Here is a 19,927-nt window from a genome sequence, read left to right as displayed (position 1 = left end):
TGATTGTGATACTTGCTTAAGCACCACCATATTTTTTGTTCTTTTACTAATTACAATGAAATATCTTCAATTTGGAAATGGCTAGAAAAAAAATCATTAAAGAAGCTTTCCTTTTAAGACTTTTTTTTAAATTCAATTTCTTTCCAATTGGATAGAATATGGACACTCTAGTTACGTTGTATTTGAGAATTTTACTACTGAGTTTCCAGAACCTGAAAATATATAGACACAGGTGGAAATCAATTCTCATTGTTTTATTAGTTGCTTTGTTGTAGATAATTATCTGTACGTTTAAAAATATCGTAAGAATCTGGCCTATGGCTTTGATTATTTCTTTTTCCTGCAGTGGATTTCCTCATTCAAAATAAGACTCTAATGCTTTATAGTTATCTCTAAATTGCATTTAAGCATGAACTATTATCTAAGATCCTCTTAGGATCAGCACCAAAAGCATACTATGGAAGGGAATTTGAAAATGATACTTTGTGAATGATCGGATCAGAAGCAAATTTCTATCACCATGTGAAGCTGTTGTCCTCCCCTTTCCAGCAGGGGAGCTGAATATCTGTATCTTTCAACAGAAGGTTTTGAAACATCTAAGAATGTATCTTTTTTTCAGAATATTAACGTTTTCCCCTTTATTTGGTATCAGTTATGAAAAATAAAACCCAACTCTAAAAAAAAGGATTTAAGAGTGCTCTTCTCCCGAGTTTACCTGTGCTCTGATGACATTCTTGTGTAGAAAACCTGTCCCCTGGAGGCTAACTTTTAACATATAACATTCCTGTTAACGGTATTTTTATTAAATACTAGTCTCAGTCAACATTTTGAAACATTTCTGTCTCTGATGAGATTAATAAATTAAAGACACAAAGCATATATTGTCCCTCTCCCCCAAGTTTCCAAATGCTTTCTACAACAGAGGAGTGCCACAGCTTTTTAAAGAAAAAGTGGGTAAAATTTATTAGTGTGGAGGTAAGAAAAGTATATTTTTATTGGGCCTCTTCCCAGGTATGCCTAGTCTTTATGGCTAAAACAAGTAAGAACAGAAAGAACAATGTCTGAATTGATGTGTGCAGATAGGTTCAGCTTATGGGTAGGTGTGCACCATAGGAATTGCCACCTAAGTGGTTGCTGTTGATCAGAATTTTAACTGAACTAAAACCAGGGCCTTGTGATGGCAGGTACCAGACAATTTTAGTAATATACCTGGTTGCTCTGCACCCTAATTCCCAGTCAATCAGTGAGCTAACCAGCCTGAAGAACACAAGCCAAATGGGTTATTGCTAAAAAAAAACAGGTATTGTAGACAAGTGAAAATTAGAATTCCTGCCTAGGTGACCCTGGGATGGATGCAGGCCACATCAGTCAGTGGCTGCTGGGCCAGCCTGGTTGTGGCCAGGCAGAAGGTCTGTCCCACAGGTACGAGGTGCAGAAATCACGAGGGGGACTCAGGTAGGGGAAGGAGGCCAGGGGTGGATGCTTTTGTCACTCAGCAGCACATCTGAAGGGAACGTGTATAGATGGCTTTGTCTATTGTGTTGCCTTTTCAAACCCAGTCAATAATGCCAGTGTCGGTTTCAAGCGAAGCGTGTGCCAGATTACAGATAGTGAGCAGTGACATTTGAGAGCCGTTAATTGTGAAACTTGAGAAGAAAATGTGCACATTCTTTTTCAGGGTGCTATTCGAATTATGGCCTTTTTATCCCAGAACACTGTGGGTTTCACTTTTATTCTCTTCCCACATAAAATGCATGAAGTGCACCGAGTCTCTTTCACTTGGCAGCTCATATATTGCATTCTTTGCAGGGACTGCTTTGGCTTGTTAAAATGTACCCCATGTATTAAAATGAAATTGTCACTGCTGTGTGGTGCAACATAACATGGTTTGACACTAAGCGCCTGCAGCTACAGAAAACAGACTTTTATTGCATTTATTCTTTCAGAGACAAGAGCCTCTAAAGGCTCAGTGCAGACATTCGCTTAGTTAAATCTGAATGAAGCCAAAGTGAACAATCTAAGTTGCTGTCTTTGTGCTAGCAGAAGTGGCTCAGCCCACATGGTATGCAGTGATACAACCTGGAAGGAACAAATTTTGATAATTCCATCTGAAACAAACTGACAAAAGACTTTGGTTTGCACAGAGAATTAGTCAGGCAATCAGGATATGGTTTTTTTCTTTTTCGCCATGGTGGTGTGGTTGTTTAAACTCTGGCAAAGTTGTTCCCCAGCAGACAAACTGCCGCTCTAAATTCTACCTGAGCCACACGGAATGTGTATTCCTCTCACCCAAAACCATGTGACAGGAAGGGTGGTAGATAAATTAATTTTTAAAATATATAGACTGGTGAGAAGTAAGCGATATTGGAGTTATTTTGGGCAGAGAACCTGGAGGAAAGCACTGGTGTATTGAAGGAGCATTGAACAGGTTTTTTAAACACAATTTTTCTAAGAAAAAAAACAAAAGCAGTATGATTTTTCTTTTTACTTGCATTTTAGCTTGCAATTTCTGTCTTTCCTCAGAGTTTCTTTACTCACTCTGTAACAAAATCAACTGTTCTCTAGACTAGTGTGCAGTCAATTTACAGGACCTGTTAGAATGGTGAATTCCCACATGTGGTATAACCATGATTTGGGATTTGACTAGTAGCTTTGCGTTCTTTACAGTTCATTCAATAATATATGTACAGGTTCACTGTTAATGCTTTAACATCTCAATGCTTCAAGTTGTCTTGAGATCACATGAGATGAACAGTAAGGTGCTTCACCTAGCAGTATTACATGTAATTTACTGTCTTCACCCAAAATTTGGTTTTGTGTTGTAACAGGTATATATGTATTGTCTTTAGTTTTGCCGTAGACTATGTCTTTGCAGGTTATTTTCTTAACCTTCTAATCCTTAATAATTTTTGCTTAATCCTCTGGCTTCTTCTCCAAATCCTGGGGTTTTTTTGTTATTTTTGGGTTTTTTTCGGTTTTTTGTTGTTTTTTTTTTTTTTCATACAATTTAAAGTTATTTTGTATGCTCAAGGAATCTAGAAACACGTCCTTTGCCTTCCCAAGCAGCACGTGAGAGCATAAAGAATGTGTCCTTGTTTAGGGTGATCCCCGGAGCCAAAAGGGGACTGTTCATTGACACCGCTGCGGCTCACATGCAGCCGGGAGCGCAGCTGCAAGCTTTGAGGGTAGTAGGTCCTCCTTGCAAGCCACCCCGTACCATAATGAGCTCAACCAGTTTCTCTGCAGAAACCGGCAAGAACAGCTTTGAAGATTTCTCTTCGCATCTGTGCTTGTCCTTTTTTTTTTTTTTCCCTGCCTTTTTGTTTTTGCTGACTGAGCACTTCTGTAGCAGCCTAGTAACATGTATTGCTTCTTCCCCCATCCCACCCTCTTCTCTTTTCCAGAATGGAGTCTACAGAAAAATGTGAAGTAGTAATCCAGCATTTTAATGGCAAATATCTGAAAACCCCACCCGGTCTACCAGGTAAGTCTAGCCATAACTATGAAATTTAAAATTCACTGAAGAGTTTAGAATACAGAAATGCTGGAATTTATGTGGAGAGTGGCTTGTATTACTGGCCCTGCTAAGAGGATGTACAGCTTTCCTGGTTGAAGCCTGTCATTTAAGACCCATAACAACTCCTTCCTTGCCCAAGTTAGCATTATTCAAGTATTTACGTTTACCAGTAGTAAATTAAGTACATCTAAAAATCGTGTTGTCTTACTGTGGGTTTTTTTGCTTTTTAATGCATTTATTATGTGAGATCTTTTTCTAATTAGAGCAAAGGCCATATAAGAAGATGCTAATGTTTTTCTAATAACCTAGGAATATAACTAGATCATCAGCTGCATTATAGGTTAAAAAAATAGCCAGGTTTTCAGGTTGTAAATAGCTTTGTATTCTTTACAGTTACTAGATAGCGTTACTAGTATTGCCAGCAGCAGCTGTTAATACTATCCTAGGATATTTCAAATGGTAAGTGATTTTATACTATTTGTACTTGCCATAGCTTAATGTAATCCTGCCACTTTCTGATTATACATTCAGTGATGTTTCAGTGCCGCATCAAAAGCGCAGTTCCAGCCAGTATTTTGCTCTTAAAATCTTCAGCTGTCATGTAGGTGGTCATCAGCTGTGCCAAGTTTAGTGATCACTTGCCTGATTCTTAGTGCTTCACAAGACCTCCCCAAGGCCACAAATCTGGAAAGATTTCTCCCTCAGATTGTCTAAAGAGTAGCAGGAAATTCTTGCAAGAATAGGAGATCATTGCAAGAACTGCATCCTAAGTTGTTATCTTTTTTTTTTTTCTTTTTAACTTCCATTAAACTATTTCCTATTTTGGTTACTTTCATTAAATTCCTCCTTATTCATTGCCTGGTTCTTTATGCAGAAGATGCACTGAATACTCTAATTAAAAGAGAGCCATCTGCACAGCTACTGTGTACAGTAGTTGAATGCTGCAACGTACATGTAAATTTTAGTCAGATCACCTTCATGAAAGAGTGTTAAACTTTTAGTACAGGCTGGAAGACTCCATTTTATGCATTTCCGTTACAAAAGTAATCACTGGCTATTTTTCTCAACACCAGCTAATGAAGTACAACACCAACATTTTGAAGTACAACAGAGTCGGGCTGTGTAAAACAATGGACAAAGCAATATAGACAGAGACCTTAAACCTTTGGCATGCCTTTCTGTATGCGTACATTGAGTCCCAGTAGGAATCTGTTTAATATCATAGCAACACCCAATGGAAAGAGTGTGAATAGCAAGGAATCAGTGAAGCTTCAGCATTATAACCTGGTGTGCTTCATGGTCTCATTCCCAGTTGTCTCACAGAGGACACATCATCTGAGCCAGGAAGAAAGCAGAATATTCTTACAGTTCCTGCTTGAGACAATAAGGCTACGTGCTAAAGAATGAAAGCTAGAAGATGAAAATAATATATATATATATATATTTTTTTTTTTTTTTTTTTTTTAATTTTTAAATTAGTCAGAGAGATACTGGTTATTCAACATGAACATGAGACATCAAAATAGGAGGCTTGATAAGATAATATGATTGCTTCCTTTTGTTCCAAGAGATACATTGAAATTGGTTTTTAATGGTTGCAACTTTTCCTGCTTCCTCAATTAAAGGGCAGTTACGTTCCTGAAGAAGGTGTCCATGTAGGAAAAAAATGTCTACTATGTTTCTGACATGATTGTTGTCATCAGATGACACCTACTTGCAAGGATGAGCTGGGAAGTGACTATTTTAAGAGTTTTCATATACTTGAGTACTGTTCAGATGCAGATAAAGCATAATGCAGCTTGGGGCAGGGCCACTGAACCAGTAACTGAACTCAGCTACGCACCAGATATCTGTAAGGTCCCATGTTGTCCTCCATTTTTGGAGGACAGATTCTGTAGCTCCAAGCACACATACCTGGAAATTATCATACGGTATTTTATCCACATAAAAGAGGATATTTGTGCCTCATTATTAGGACAGGGCACTCTTCAAATCCATATTTTAAAGATTTTTCATATTCATTCCTCTTCTTCTTAAAAAGCCAGAGGACAAACATGATCACTTGGACAGTTGGGTCGACTCAAGTAATACAGGCCACTCGTATTCATTGACCTTCGATGCAGTGCAAAAAAACATGCAGTCCTACTTTCTTCTTCTTGACATAGTTTCCTGTTAGAGCTTCTCCTTGGTTTATGCATCTGTGCTGTTAACCTGTATTTAAGCCTCCCAGCAAAGATAGAAATGTCTTGCTTTATCCCCCTCCTGGCAGTTGCTTATCTTCCTGCATGGAGAAGGCAGGAAAATTAAGTCTCCTGGTGTACTTGGAAAATCACAATCAGAGTCTAAAAATTATACTTCCAGCATCTCAGTAATTGGCATAGAAAGAAAATAATCTCTAGTTATTGCTGTGACCTCTTTATGGATTTCAGTTAAAAAATGAGGAACAGGAGAACATTAGCGGAAGTTTGTAACACTATCTGCTATTAACCTCTACCACTCAAAGACATGATCTTACTGTGAGAGAGAATTAATCAATCCTTTTAGGGTTAAATTAAATTGATTTAGGATTTTCAGCTGGATTTCTTTCAGGCATAGCAGTGAGCTGGGAGGGTTTTACGTTTTTGTCCACATGTCCTCTCACCCAGGCTCTGATATTGTAGTTGAGGCTTGCCAGCTAAGGGAAGGTTGTGTGAGGGCCCATCAGGAAAGGAATCAGCCTCGCTGCAGGCCGTGGTGTGCTGCCCTGGTTCCTCAGGCAGCGCGATTATGCACCAGACAAACCATTTTAGCTGCTAGCTTCCATCCATGCTGTCTTCCCCAGTTGTGTTCCCTGAGAGTTTCCTGATGACACAGTGACATGTATGTGTGTGGGAATTCCAAGCCTGTACGATAAAATGTTCCTATATTGTGAGGGCGGTTGTGCCTTGTTACCAAGCCATGATAGAAGAAGGGCTGGAGTGAGTAGCTTCCACATGACGCTGAACAACGCATCACAAAGACTGTGTACCACAGCTCTGGCTTTCACAATGAATAAATCATGAACCATGATTTGGTTATATCCTCCCAAAGAGTTACCTCAGACATTCATTTTGAATACAGAGCTCTTTCCCAACTACTGTTTCCTTGGAAAATGAGATGTAAATTTAATTGGATGTTTTCGGTTTATTTTTATTGGAAATAAGATTACAGGATGTAATCTGTGTACCCGGATGTGTGAGCCCAGCCAGGAGTCATACGTCTAAGTTGACCCGGGCCACCAATACACCAGGAGAGGGTAAAGTAGTGTTGCGTCTGCAAGAAAAGGAGGGTACACAGGGCACTCTGGTGGCTTTGTGTTCTGTATGTTCCCGAGGCAAAAATATATAATTCCTTGGTTGACTTTCTAACTTCAGCTGCTGTCTGTTGTCTCCTAAAAATTGTAGAATTGAGCACTTTCAGCTCCAAACCACTCTGCTTCAATCCAGTGACAAAGTAAAGGTTATTTTCTGGCACTTGAAACATTTTGCTGGTCAGATGTGTAATGCCTAGGTAAACAGAGCAGTACTGTGCCTATGTTAGTGAATTAATCTCATTAAAGGTACTTCTGTATCCAGTTCCTTGGCTTCATTCCATTCCAAAGGGAATTACTCCACTGTCCTGCTTGCTCAACTAATAAGAATTTCATGATGTTCAGTATTAGATATGCCATACAGAATAATTGGTTGTCCTATAAATAATTAGTTAATATCTTTTCATTTCTTCCAGACTGAGAAAGTACAGTTGTCTTCAGAAATTTGCAAACTCTCAGTGCTTGGCAGATTCCATGTGAACTTCATAAATATTCTGAGTAGTTTTGAGTGATTATTTTTTTAGTGTTTGTGTGTGTGTTTGGTTTTGTTTTCCCTTTATCAGCACTGCTTTTCTGAGATAAATAGACCAGGGCCTAGTGGGTATATTTTCTTCTTATAGAGAGTGCACTCCATGTGAAACTAATTGTATAGGCTCCATATTACCACTCTGAAAGGGAAGTCAGCAAATAAATGCATCAGACCGTAGTGCTGTACGTCTCCGTCAAGATGTGAACAGCACTATTAATGATGAAGGTAGCTCACTCTCAGTCTTTCAGTCCTCCATCTGTTTTTGTTGGTAAATAGGGGTCTTCTTTATATAATCCTGCTAATCTGTCACATTTTACAATCACTGAATTAAAGTAAAAATTCCTTGCTTTTCTGTCAGTAACAAATTGATTTTTTTTCTTTCTTTTGGATGGGCAAGCTTAGGGTACAAGAGTTTTTGTTCAGACCCCAGTATCCTTGAGTGTCTTTAAAAATCTTAATTTTCTCTTTTTGAATAAATGCAAAGACTTAACGAGTTCTTTTCTCTCTAGAATTTCACAGGAACATGCCTCAATTGCAGTAATTATGCTCTTCTGTTACATCCATTAAGCATGCTCGTAGCATTTTCTAGTCATTATGATACTTCCCAAGTTTGGTTTGCTTTGTAAATACTTTTGGTTGTCTGAGGACATTGGGCCAGTTCCTATCTGAGGGAAAATTTCAAGAAAGTGAGGCACATGAATGCTACAATGCATGGTCAAGAATCTTCATCTTTCATAGTAGCTCTGTGTGGCTTTTATTGCTAATTTTAGTGCCAGGTTACAAATATCTGACAGAAAGAAAGAAAGAAGAGAAAAGTACTATCTTTGTGTGGGTTAAGAACCCCACAAATAGCAAGTGACTGTGGCATTTGGGACTGACTTACTAGAGCAGAAACTCTTAAAAGGAAAGAAATCATCTGCAACAATACAGATGTATTTGTAAGTACTTCATATCTTGCTTTAATCGTTATTGGCTGTGCATTTTTCTCTTGAAAAAGGCCAAAGCATGGCATTTTTACAGACTTATTTTATCAGAATGAATGGATATTTTCTGCCTCTCTCCTTAGTTTCAATATTTGTCTTAGGTCATCTCTTAGATTCTCCAGCCATGGAAAGTAAATTCAAATACTTAATCTTTGCTTCAGAGAAGTAGAATTAGAACATGGATTAATGTATTTATAGCAATATGTTTTCTAGAAGATTATAGCTGAAATGCTCGCAAGAAAACAGTAGTCCAGTTGAGGGTTAGCTGTGCAATGGATGGTAGCAACATTTTACATTGTTTTTCTCTTAGTGGATGAACAAATGATACCTTGTTTGTCATTAGTGATGCTGTAAATTGTTTTTCTGAATGAATGAAATGAAAATGTTTTGTTTGATAACTTTTTAGCCCCTTTCACTTAGTTCAGTGCTTTATCTTTTTATTTCGTTGTCTCTTCATGTATATGCATAAAACACTGAAAAGCTCTTCCAAAACTGTATTGGTGAGTTTACCTCACTTTATCAAGGTAAGTAATATGTTACTATGAATATCCATGTCTTTCTGTCTTCTTCTCTGTATATATGTATATATATTTGACATTTTAAACAAGATAAAACAGCAACCAAAGGTAGAAACTAGCTATATGTTTGTAGTTAGCTTAAAACACCTGTTGAGTGCTACAGAGAAGTTAAACAGAATAAAGGACATTCTGCTGAGTTTGGTACTGCTAATACTTGGCAGAGCTAGTTTAAAAAAGTGGGGTTTATTTTACATGTTGTTATCCTCAGAAAATTATCTTTATGCAAAAAAACCCCACAAATTCTCTTACTTGTATCCTCACTTCCCTTAACATATATGATGTTAATGTTATCTGAATTTTTCTATTGTCTAACTTCTAAGAATTCAGTATTGTAAATATTTTCATTGTTATCTGCTGACAGCAGTATATAAATCCTTCCCTACTGTATCAGAAAATAGAATCCATGTAAAGACCTTTGTAAAAAAATAACTGTTTAACAAATTTTCTATTTCTTTATCCTGTTTCCAATTCCTGGCTGTCATTTTTTTATGGCATCACTGTTATCTTTTGCTTTCTGTGCTCCATGAATGTACGTGCTCAGCCCATTGTTAGCAGAAATTTCTTTAATGTTTTGAACCCTGTAAATATCCTTTTCACTTCTGTCAGTTCCCAGTCTTCATCTTTGACAGACAGTTAAAATCTTCAGTTCCCTCTGTTATTGTCCTGCCCAAGTGCTGGTGGTGACCATGAGGCCACTGTAGCTCCTCCTGCTTTGGACCCCAAATGCTTCCCACATCCTCAGTGAAGTGCAAGTGGCCGTCCCCAGCTCAGGCCTCTCTGACAAACTGCTTGGTGCAGAATGGGCTCTGTGGACCTGTTGCCTACATCATGTTGGATGTAAAAATGTACCTCAGTGGTACATGCAGCTGTCAGAAAGTGCGTCCCTAGGGAGAGCTTCATTTTTTGGACATCACACAATGGTTAAGATCACACCAACTTCGCAGAATAAGGCCATGAAGATAGATTCCTAACCAAGAAACTACAGGATGATTACTGAATTAGTAGAAAATACAAAACCTTTGAAAGGAGTTCTTCCGTTAGGTGTCTATGGCTTTGTTTTGTAGCCCATGCAGGTTTCTTGTGCTGTGGCCAACCTCATCAGTGCTGGACATTCTGCTCTCCTTTTTAGAGCCATGGCTGTTGCACACCACCAGCAGAGGCTCCTGCCTTTGCCCTCCTTCTGGGACTCGTCTGAGTATTGTTTGTAGTTAATCCAGTTGGTACAAGCTCTTCAGCCATAGATCTCTGCCCAGGGAGGTTGTGGAGTCTCCTACTCTGGAGGCATTCAAGACCTGCCTTGGACGCCTTCCTGTGTAACCTCATCTAGGTGTTCCTGCTCCAGCAAGGGGATTGGACTAGATGATCTTTGGAGGTCCCTTCCATTCCCTAACATTCTGTGATTCTGTGATCTCCAAAAGGTTGTGATTTAAACTGAAATCAAGTGTTTCTTGGACTGTGTCCTTCGTTTCAAAGACAGCCCTTTAAAAGTCAGATGATACTTGTGTTGCTTTATGGCATTCTTGAGAACTGAAAATGTGAAGTGTGTCATTATTGGTCACTGAATGATACAGGTTTCTCCACCTTTAGTGCTTTTCTTTTTTTCTCCTGAATTATGTAACCTTCAGTTGTCTTTGCTGTGCTGACATTCGTGTAGATGCTTCTGGTTTCATAGCACACATTCCATGTCTTGCTGCAAAGATCCATTCCAAATTTCCTGGATTTCTTGGAATTTGAAGATTGTGTACTCTTTAAAGATAAGGGATACTTTCTAGGAAAAAAAAGGTTCCTCTGTCTAGTCAAGACTTGATCTCATTTCCATTTAGGTTGAACAAATACTTCCTTTAACTAGCAGGATACAGAATTAGATGTCTACCCTGTAAACCCCAATAGCTGATAGGCACTTATTAATATTTCATGGAGGAACATGAGTTGGGTTAATTTGTATTTCAGTTATTAGGAGGTGTGTATCAGTGCTAAATCGCACAGTTTGGGGTCTTCAGGGAATTTGTGTGTGAGAAGACAGAGTGCTGACATTGTCTAAGGTCTTCTGTTCCAGAAATATATAAAGATGTTGATGATAGAGATGGTCTCAAAGATCTGATGTGGTAAATATTTATGTCTGTTTTATTTGAGCTTATACTTATCTGTAAGTTTTTAGGAAAAGAATCATATCTTTTTGTATTTTAAATAACCATATTATGAAATACTGACTTTTGTAATCTGACTTTATAATAGATGAGAAATTATTTCACAGATTTTCTTTTTATTACATTTTAACTGGAAGTAATGGAAAATGCATAAGGTCAGTTTGTTTGTGGTATTGCAGTAATTCTGGTCATGATGTATTAAAGACCATTACTGCAGTTTGGATTAAGATCTTTCACTTGGTTTATAAGATTGAAGTTAGAGAACAATATGGCATATAAATGAGAAAAGATCATTCCTTGTTTCTTTCTGTCACAATATCACCTGTCATATCTTTCTTAAGATTTCCAGAAGTCTGCAGCATAAATGGAGAATTGCATTCCTTTCTCATTCATAATATCTAGTGGTAATAAACTGTCTCACAGTGTATCTAACCTAATTTTAATATATGCATTTTTTCTTTTAACTCAAAGTGCATTTTTGCTTTGAAGAGTGACTATATAAGTCTTCCAGTTCAACAAATCCATTCCTTTTATATGCAAAGGCAGATGTATTAGCTTATGAACAAAATTCTCTTTTATATGTTAGTGCTGTATAACCAGCACCACTGAGAGTGTGTGCAATGACTTCTGTCGTGCCTCATACATCAACAGGAGAAGTGTCGACAAGTTTCTGGTCCAGGGACAATGCTGTTCCTTGGATGCACTTGTAAAATCCAAGATGAGACAGATGAGTTGCGCAGGTGTTTTGGCAGACAAAATTTATAAGCCAGAAAGATTCACAGCTTGAATTTCAGATTGTTTAGGTCTAAAAGGCTGGCAATTTAAAACAAAGCAAAAGAAACAAATAAAAACATGCAGATCAGAGCATGAAACAATGTGAAACATTGTAAAGTCATTTGTACATGATTCAGATTTCAGGGAGGAATTCTGGTTTTGCGTCAACTGTGGCCAGCAGTGGCACAACTCCTCCTGTTTCATCCTCTCCTGCATTACTTTATTAGTCCCTTCAGGACACTTTAAATGATAGAGTACATCTGCTTTGCAGGCCCTACAGCTGCAGTGTAGTGTTGTCACACCTGAGCCAGCTACTTTAAAACTCATTTAAAAAGCTAACTTGAGCAAGGGTATCAATCTAGCTGAGCACAGAGTAAGCACTTGAGCTCATAATGTGTTATGCTCAATAGTATCCAGCAAGTGGCTTACATGATTTTTTTTAACCGAGGGGAATTATTTCCCTTTCAGCCTTTCACAGAAAAATTAGTCTTTTCCTCCTTCCTCACTCCCTCACTCTTTTCCAACTGCTTCCACATTAAACGTTTTTAAATTCAAAGTATAGTGAAGTTTAACTCAGAAGTTTCAGTCTGAACTTTGCCCCATAAATTCCAGCCAACCTGAACAAAACAGTTTTATCGAATCTATAAAAATGGATGGTTTTTGACACTGTCCTTTGGACATCCATATTTCGGCCAGCAGTGGAGGCCTCTGGGATTCGCCTTTTCAAATATCCTGATAAAATCGAAGCATCGATTTTTCACACATTTTGGAAATGTCATTGTCCAGGTGACATGTGCCTGGTCCGTGCAGCCTGCAGGGCTCAGCAGGGACACTGCAGCTGCTGCCTTCGAGCACACGTTGGGGGCAGACAGACGTACGGAGCTTCTTGGGTGGGTTTGCTCCATCAGGGCTGCTATGGAGGGTTTTCTCCAAATGCATTTTGACTGGCAGAGCTTGTGAAGAATAAGTGGCTTGAAAGAGAGGATATGTATGTGAACTTCTGAGTGCTGTTGTGAACAAAAGTCCGCCTGCAGGTGCTTGATGTGTCCTTAAGCGTTATGGGAGAAACTTGGAGCCTTTAGGAAGGACTGTGTGGTAACACAGAGAGTGCAATGAAAGAGGGAAGGCACATGTAACAAGAAAGAAGTTTATGGGGCCTGTCCTCCCTTCCTGGGCTTACATTTCTGCCACTTTCCCTCCCTCCGAAAGTGAACCTTTCCCTGCCTCCCGACGAGCATTGAGGACTCTAGTGTGGGGCTCCCCCATTGAGACCATGAATTGATGTGAAGTGTCTGAAGTAGCATGTGAAGAACTTTCCCTTTGTGATTCACCCAGACAAAATAAGATGAGCAACATCACTACAGCAGTTTCTATATGTTCTGAATACCAGAAGCCTCTTGTGTAATTGAAGTCTCTCTCTTGCCCTTCTCCTCCTCAAATGGTACTGTGTGACAGAGAAAAGTGATTCAGCCTGAAAGCACTGGGAAAGCAAGAGGCTAACATTTTATTTGATTTCTTGTGTGTGTGTTGCAACAACAATGTCATTATGCTGGTCAGCAGTCCTTAGCAGCTGTTAAAGCCCCATTTGTTGGCCATTTCTGTTAGTCACTCTTGTTTGAACGGCAGCATTTGATCACAAGATCATAGAAAGGTCTTTCCAAAGTTCAATCGCAGGAACTTGAAAGAGAAGCAAAACAGCCTACATTTTACTAGGACTGCTGTAATGTCTGTGATGTGTCTGCAATTTACCTTCTACAATGTAAGAGACATCAAGAGGGAGGGGAAAGGTGCTGGTTGTCTGATTCTACATTTCTCCTTTTTGTTAAAGCTAATTAAAATGGCATTTTATATGTAACATTCCCTCCTCCCCTGTATATATATCCTGGAGTATATAGTATTTCCAGAATTGCTGCTGTTCAGCAAAGAAACTGAAAAATAGGAGAGGAGGAGGAAAGGAGTAATTTAGCATTTTGATTGCACAGATATGGCATGAAAAAATACTTTTCAAAGGCCAAGTTTTACAAGCCTTACTTCATATAAGACTTTCTATTTTAAAAAATGCAAATTTTAACCACAAAGAAAACCTAACAAAAAAATGTCCCAATTGTCACGGGTGGCTCTTCAATTACAGTATTACATTACTGAATACCATCAGCATCTTCCTCAATTAGATTACTGATTACACTGTGAATTCACTGATTCGGAGTATTTTTTCCTCTGGCTTTTCCCCTTTCCCGTCTTTCCTTTTCCCTTCTTCCCCTCCTTGCCCTTGCCCTTCCTCTTTCCTCCTTTTCCCTTTCTGACTTTTTCCTTTCCTCTCTTCCCCTCTTCATCTCTTCCCCTATTCCTTTCCCCTTCCCCTCCTTCTTTCTCCTCCAGCTTCAGTAAATACCTTGTGATCAAGTGTTCAGTTTTGTAGTTCAGAATTGTCACTATAAAGTTTTGAAGTATGTATTCAAATTAAGAAGACATGACCCAGCAGGCTACTAATTGTTTTCTTGTCTGGATTTCTCCCTTCAAACTCACCTCCCATAATAGCACCATGAGTAAGCACCTGCCCTACAAAGCACTTTCCTTCAAGAAATTCTCCATCGGCTGAGTTTTCCTTTACAGCATAATGAAAGCCTCAGCACTTAGGATTTTCAAAAGAACCTGGAAGCATAGGGATAAATACATTGTGAGAGTCTGTCTTTCACTGATGCAGGAGTTGATGTCATTGATTATTTTCCTCTCTAATTTATCTTATTTCAGGCTAGCTGCAAAGAGTGGCTCTAATAGAAACCAGGGAAAAGCGAACTGGATTCTCTAAAAGCAGAGTGTTCTCCCTGCATATGAGTGGCAGCACCAAGGAACTTGCCTTTGCCTTAAGATGCTGTGATTCCAACATGTGTGGCGGGTGGTGAATGCAAGTTTAGTTTGAGCAGTTTTTCCTTTTCCAAATGAGTTATATGTGTTTCAGCACACTACATATAACGTAAGAAGGGTAATAATTAAAAGTCCTAAATGAAAATTTTTTGTGATTGAGGTGTTCTTAGGCAGTTTTTCATTTATGTAAGTGTATGTTTTGCCTGCCTGTAGTTTCAACCCAATACAGTCCTTTTGTGCATCTTATGACTCAGGTCAATGGTTTTAATGTTGCGTACTAGGCAATTCATCCAACGTGGGATTTAATTTCTGCACTAAGAAGATATAAGAAATAGATGGGACAGTGATAGTTCAAGGTGGAAAATTTTGAAGATACTGGAGCGTGTCTAAGTTTAATTTTAAAGCTTCTTTTCCTAAGGTGTTTCTTGTTTGCTGGCTTTGGAAAAGTAAAAAAAGTTAAGCACACCTAAAAATGTATATAATGAGAGGACTGACACAGAATTCTTCTGCTTTGACCATTTTCCGCGAGCTTTGATTTCAAAAGTGTTTTGTGGACATGAGAGTAGTGACATACAGGAGGCTTATTTTGTAAGTGGGCTCCATACTACTCCTCCAGTATCTGGTCCTAATTTAACATCGTCGACGTTTTTTGAAGTTGTTTGAGTGAGAGGTACATCTGTCCCATTAAACTGCATGATTACTTCAGTACCAAACTCTTCTAGGTTTAACTGAAACTATCAGCCATTAATCAACATTAATATAACCAAGTGTATGAAAATTAATAGATGGAGCCAGACTGTCAGACCTAGGGGAAAAAACAAGTTTCTTTATTCAGCAAAAGCAACTTGGAAGCTGAAAGCTTCTCTTTGTCACACAAGAAACTGAACTCAGGATCAGGAAAAAGATCCACCCTTCCTTTAAGCCAAGAGGTTCAAAAATATGCTAATTATATTGATTTTGATAGTGGTTTTTGTTCAGCAGATGTTTTTCTCCTAGGAAATACATGAGGACCACCAGCATACTTCAAACAGACCCCTGAAAAAGAGCATTCACCACATAATGGTTTTCAGTCACCACTGGCAGATCTGAATCAATGGCTAATTTGTTATCTCATTACCATTTCTCATGCATCAGATCCTGTACCTAGCAGTGAACATGAAAACCTTTCCGCCTGATTGCTGCACATCTTCTAATAACAAACACAAATTTAATTCTGTTTATTTTCATGTTTCTAACTTGCTGCAGGGAAAGAGCAATACAGGCAGAGACTAGCAGCAGCTGCTGTGCAAAATTGCCATTGTAATCTAGCCTTTTTTACCAGGAACACAATGAATCCGAAGCACTCACTCCAGTCCCAAACTGAAACCTGTAATGGAGCCCTAAGGAGGCATCATGAAAGGCTTTAGCCAGCACAAGTGCATTTAATAAAATGAAAGGTGGCTGTCAGAACTTACAAACACTAGTTAAGAAATCAGAATAACTCAGTTATCTAACACAGCTGACAGATTCCACTTATGGGTCTATCGATGGCTTATGTACACCATCTGTGGGGGATGAGGCAGAGAAAACTTGGTCAGGGAAAGAAATGACATCAGCTTAGTTCAAGTGTCAGTCCTTCCACCAGATCCATGAGCAGCCAGGTTTTTGTTAGGTATCACCGTAGAAACTCCACAGTTTGTGCTTCCTGTGAGAGAGCTGCAGCTGTTAGAAATACCATAGGTTTGTGCTTTGTTTTAATCCTCATTTTGTTAATTTTTTAGTGTTTCTTAACCTGCTACTTTCTTGGTAAGAACAAGCTTAGCTTGCACAAGGAACTACTCAAAGAACAACTGCCTGCATCTCACTCCCTTGCTGCTGAGCACCTTGGAGAGACTATCTTAATGAATAAAACGGTTGTCCATCACTCTCGCCTGTTCCCAGCAGGCTCAGTGCAGTGTGTCCCCCCTGCAGCTGGTGTTGCCTTGCTGTCACTGTCTCTTTTATGCCAGCATTTCAAAAAATTTCTCCATGGGTTTTAAGCAGCCTCAGCTGCACCAAACTTCTTGTAGATAGAATTCTGTATCTACATGTCCTGTGCCTGCAGCACTACATCAGACACCATCTGCACCTTGTCACTCACCCAATCCTGAAGGACAGGGTTTGCTGGCTGATGACAGATCCTTCTACTCATGGTGGGCAGACTGGGTGCCAGTGGCTTGGACCTAGAGCCTACCCATAGCTGTCCTTTTCTTAATGCAGAGTCAGATTTGCTTAATGTTTTGCATTGTGACAGATGAGACGGGAGAAACCTTCTGTTGTTTGATAACCTCTTTTGATAACAAGTTTGTATCATCAGAGCTAAATCCGTATGACAGCTACTCATCTTGCTTTGTCTGTTTTGCTTGGCGTTTTTGAGCTCTGATACGTCTGAAAGATGTTGACTCGAATATGCCTTGTGTTCCTGATTTTTATAGATGAAGATACAGTTTAAGAATCTGGGAAGGTTTGAGTTGTGTTCCCACCTGTCATGCCAGAATTGTTGGCAAGCCCATTTTTCATCGAAGCTGATTTTCAAAGGATTGTGTGTGTATGTGCATATAAATATATAAAATGTTTGTAGGGTTTTTTTTATACCCTGAAATGTCATTGATGACCTTGATTGAGAAAGTTTTCTTAGCATATACTTAAATAACCCTTACTCAATTTTAAAAACATGCTTGATTTTTGCCCTGAACAGCAGTGTTCTCCCAAGTCTGATCTTCTATTTAAAGAGTAAAAGAGCAGCTGAGTAGAGAGAGCAAAGTTCATTTTCTAACATCTGCCAAGAAGAATGGTTTTGAATAGTTTTCTTAAAGACAAAAGAAAGTTTATAATTTTGGATAGGTCAAAATCAATTTATCTGAATTGTTTGAACAAACTAAGAACTCCTCTGAATCACCAAATTTATAAAGGCATATTGACTTCCAGTTACATTAAAAACCAATTCTGTTCTTTTTATATTTTGGATGCTTTGGATGTTTTTCTTTGTTCAATATGCATATCTTTTTCCATTCAATTCAGTGTCGCTAATACTTGAGCATCTCACAAATGAATTAGCTCACAGGATAATATACCAGGTAATCTTTGGCCATTCTTTATGACTGGGAAGGTGAGACCAAAGAAGAGAAGATTTCCTTTATATCATGTAGGAAGTTTGGAGTGCTGAGAATAAGAAAAATAATTAGAGTAGCTTTTCTATATACTTTTTCACTAGCAGATCTCCAATAAATCTGGTTTTTAATCCTACATCTTAGTTCAAGCTCATCAACTCTTCTTAAAGTCAAGTTGGTTTTGTTTTGATGGTTTTGATGGGTTTCATTTTGGTTTTAGAGATTATAAATCTGTTTTCCTAGGTAATGCCTTTTAAGGAATTAAGTTCCTGATCTTTTACCATTGTGTGCTGATTTTTGAGACTATTTCTGCCTGTATCTGCTATCTGAATACTGCCTTTAATTTGTTGGCATGTGGCTTTGTGCTGAAATACCTGTCTCTTGGAATTAGATCTCTGCTGAGCTGGATGGGGAATTGAGCCGTGAATGTTAACATTCACATGCATCACTTCGTTTTTATGGGCTTCTGCAATGGAGCTTAGCTCTTAGAAAAGGACTCGTGTTCCTTTCGAAGAGGATATCCTTTTGCTCTTGTGGCACTTTAAAGGTCTGTCCATAATATCTGCCAAAAGCAAAATAAGAATTCCTTAGGTATTTCCTGTTTTCTCTTGTTAAGAACTCTAAAGGATCTATCAACTTAAAACAGTTCCTCCTCTTCTGTGCTAGCTTTTAAAAGTTGTGTTAGTCTTAAAAACAAACAGTTCTCAACACATACCCTGATAATATTTCTTTCGCTCTATTGCCTTCAGTTTCATTCCTTTTGTGTTGAAATTTTTTCACTGCTCGTTGCTCGATTCCAGACAAAAAGACAGTCTTGAAGATGCTCCTCCTTTGCCAAAATTGGAAACATGCTTGAGGCTTTTTCTAGATCCTGGTTTTAATTTCCTGGTTAAAAGACTTACCCCCTCCCCCCTTTTTTTTTTTTCCTAATGCCTTTTTTCCCCCTTTATTTGCCTTAGAGTTGGTTGCTCATTGCCATGCTCAGTGAGATGATAGTTCTGAGAATGTCTTAGGGCTTGTGAGCTCACAGGAAGAGGATGCTGGGGAACAGGCACTTAATGGCATCATCACTGCTTTCCCATGGCTGTTACTGCGTGGTTGAGAGAGTAGACTCTAATCTATTTATAATTTTTGTTATGATTACAGTTTTTTTTTCACTGTATAAAAATAAAAAAGGGCAAGTTTGGAGTTCCTGCACACTAGATTATAAGTAGTATAATTTTAACAGTCCACAGAAAGCATTTTTCCTCCTGAGACTTTTTCTGATTGACAGAGTCCAACACTTCCTGACCAGATCTCTTCAGATATTTCACATGAGAAGAGTTCAATGTTTTAATACCAGATTTACTTACTTAGAGATATTTGACGTTATGTGGGATTTGGTTTAGAAGAGCGGTACGGCAATATGCCAACACTACAACACAAGTATGATATAGCAATTGTTATATAGAGTGGAGTCACAATAGAAACGTGATTCCCAGGGCCGGTCTCTATATGCTTCACCATTGTGATGCTGAACATTCCCAGTCACTGGAAAGGAATACATGGCTTGAAGCCAGCTAGAACCTACTGCTTTTTTCCAAGCTTGTTGTATTAGTTGTCCATATTTTGTACTTTACGTGAGCCTGAGACTCGTAGACGTTTCCTCCATGATGGCCTGGCTGGCTCAGGAGGACATTCACACCTTTTGGATTAACTTGATTTACACAAACAGGTGATCCACTCAGCTAACAGCACCATTTATCTAAAACAAAAGCTACTTTACAGTGATCTTGGTATTGAGCTCAGTTCAGCTTTCTTTACAGGGCTGTGGTCAGCCCCTATATTCTTCCCTGAGCTTCATGAGCACGTGCTTCACCTGTGTCCATCTCTGAGCCTCTTCCAAGGAGGAGGAGGTGTGAGACGGTGATTTTCTAGCTCCATCTCAGACCAGCACTAGCGATCACTGGTGTTGTACAGTGAGCTTAATACATTCATCACATGAATGACCAACCCTCTTGCCTGGTTACAGTAAGGGTGAGAACATAGTCCTATAGGGAGTGCTGGTGAGCCCACCTTCATGGGTTCAACTCTGTCGC

At 38.8% G+C, this 19,927-nt stretch overlaps 1 protein-coding gene across 5 annotated transcripts in view; it reads left to right on the top strand.

The window, feature by feature from the left end:
• RBMS3 (RNA binding motif single stranded interacting protein 3) overlaps positions 1 to 19,927 on the top strand; it is a gene marked incomplete at both ends in the record, with an annotated part of 435,160 nt that overhangs the window by 295,841 nt on the left and 119,392 nt on the right. For all 5 annotated transcript variants that reach the window (XM_080338490.1, XM_080338489.1, XM_080338487.1 and 2 more), the window contains one exon: positions 3,405 to 3,484. In XM_080338490.1, the coding sequence (XP_080194616.1) occupies positions 3,405 to 3,484 (80 nt within the window). The remainder of the gene's footprint in view (positions 1 to 3,404; positions 3,485 to 19,927) is intronic.

This window comes from Nesoenas mayeri (assembly GCF_963082525.1).
Source record: "Nesoenas mayeri genome assembly, chromosome: 2".
NCBI classification, from domain to species: domain Eukaryota; kingdom Metazoa; phylum Chordata; class Aves; order Columbiformes; family Columbidae; genus Nesoenas; species Nesoenas mayeri.
Note: the sequence above shows the minus strand (reverse complement) of the source record. Positions and strands in the feature narration are given on the sequence as shown.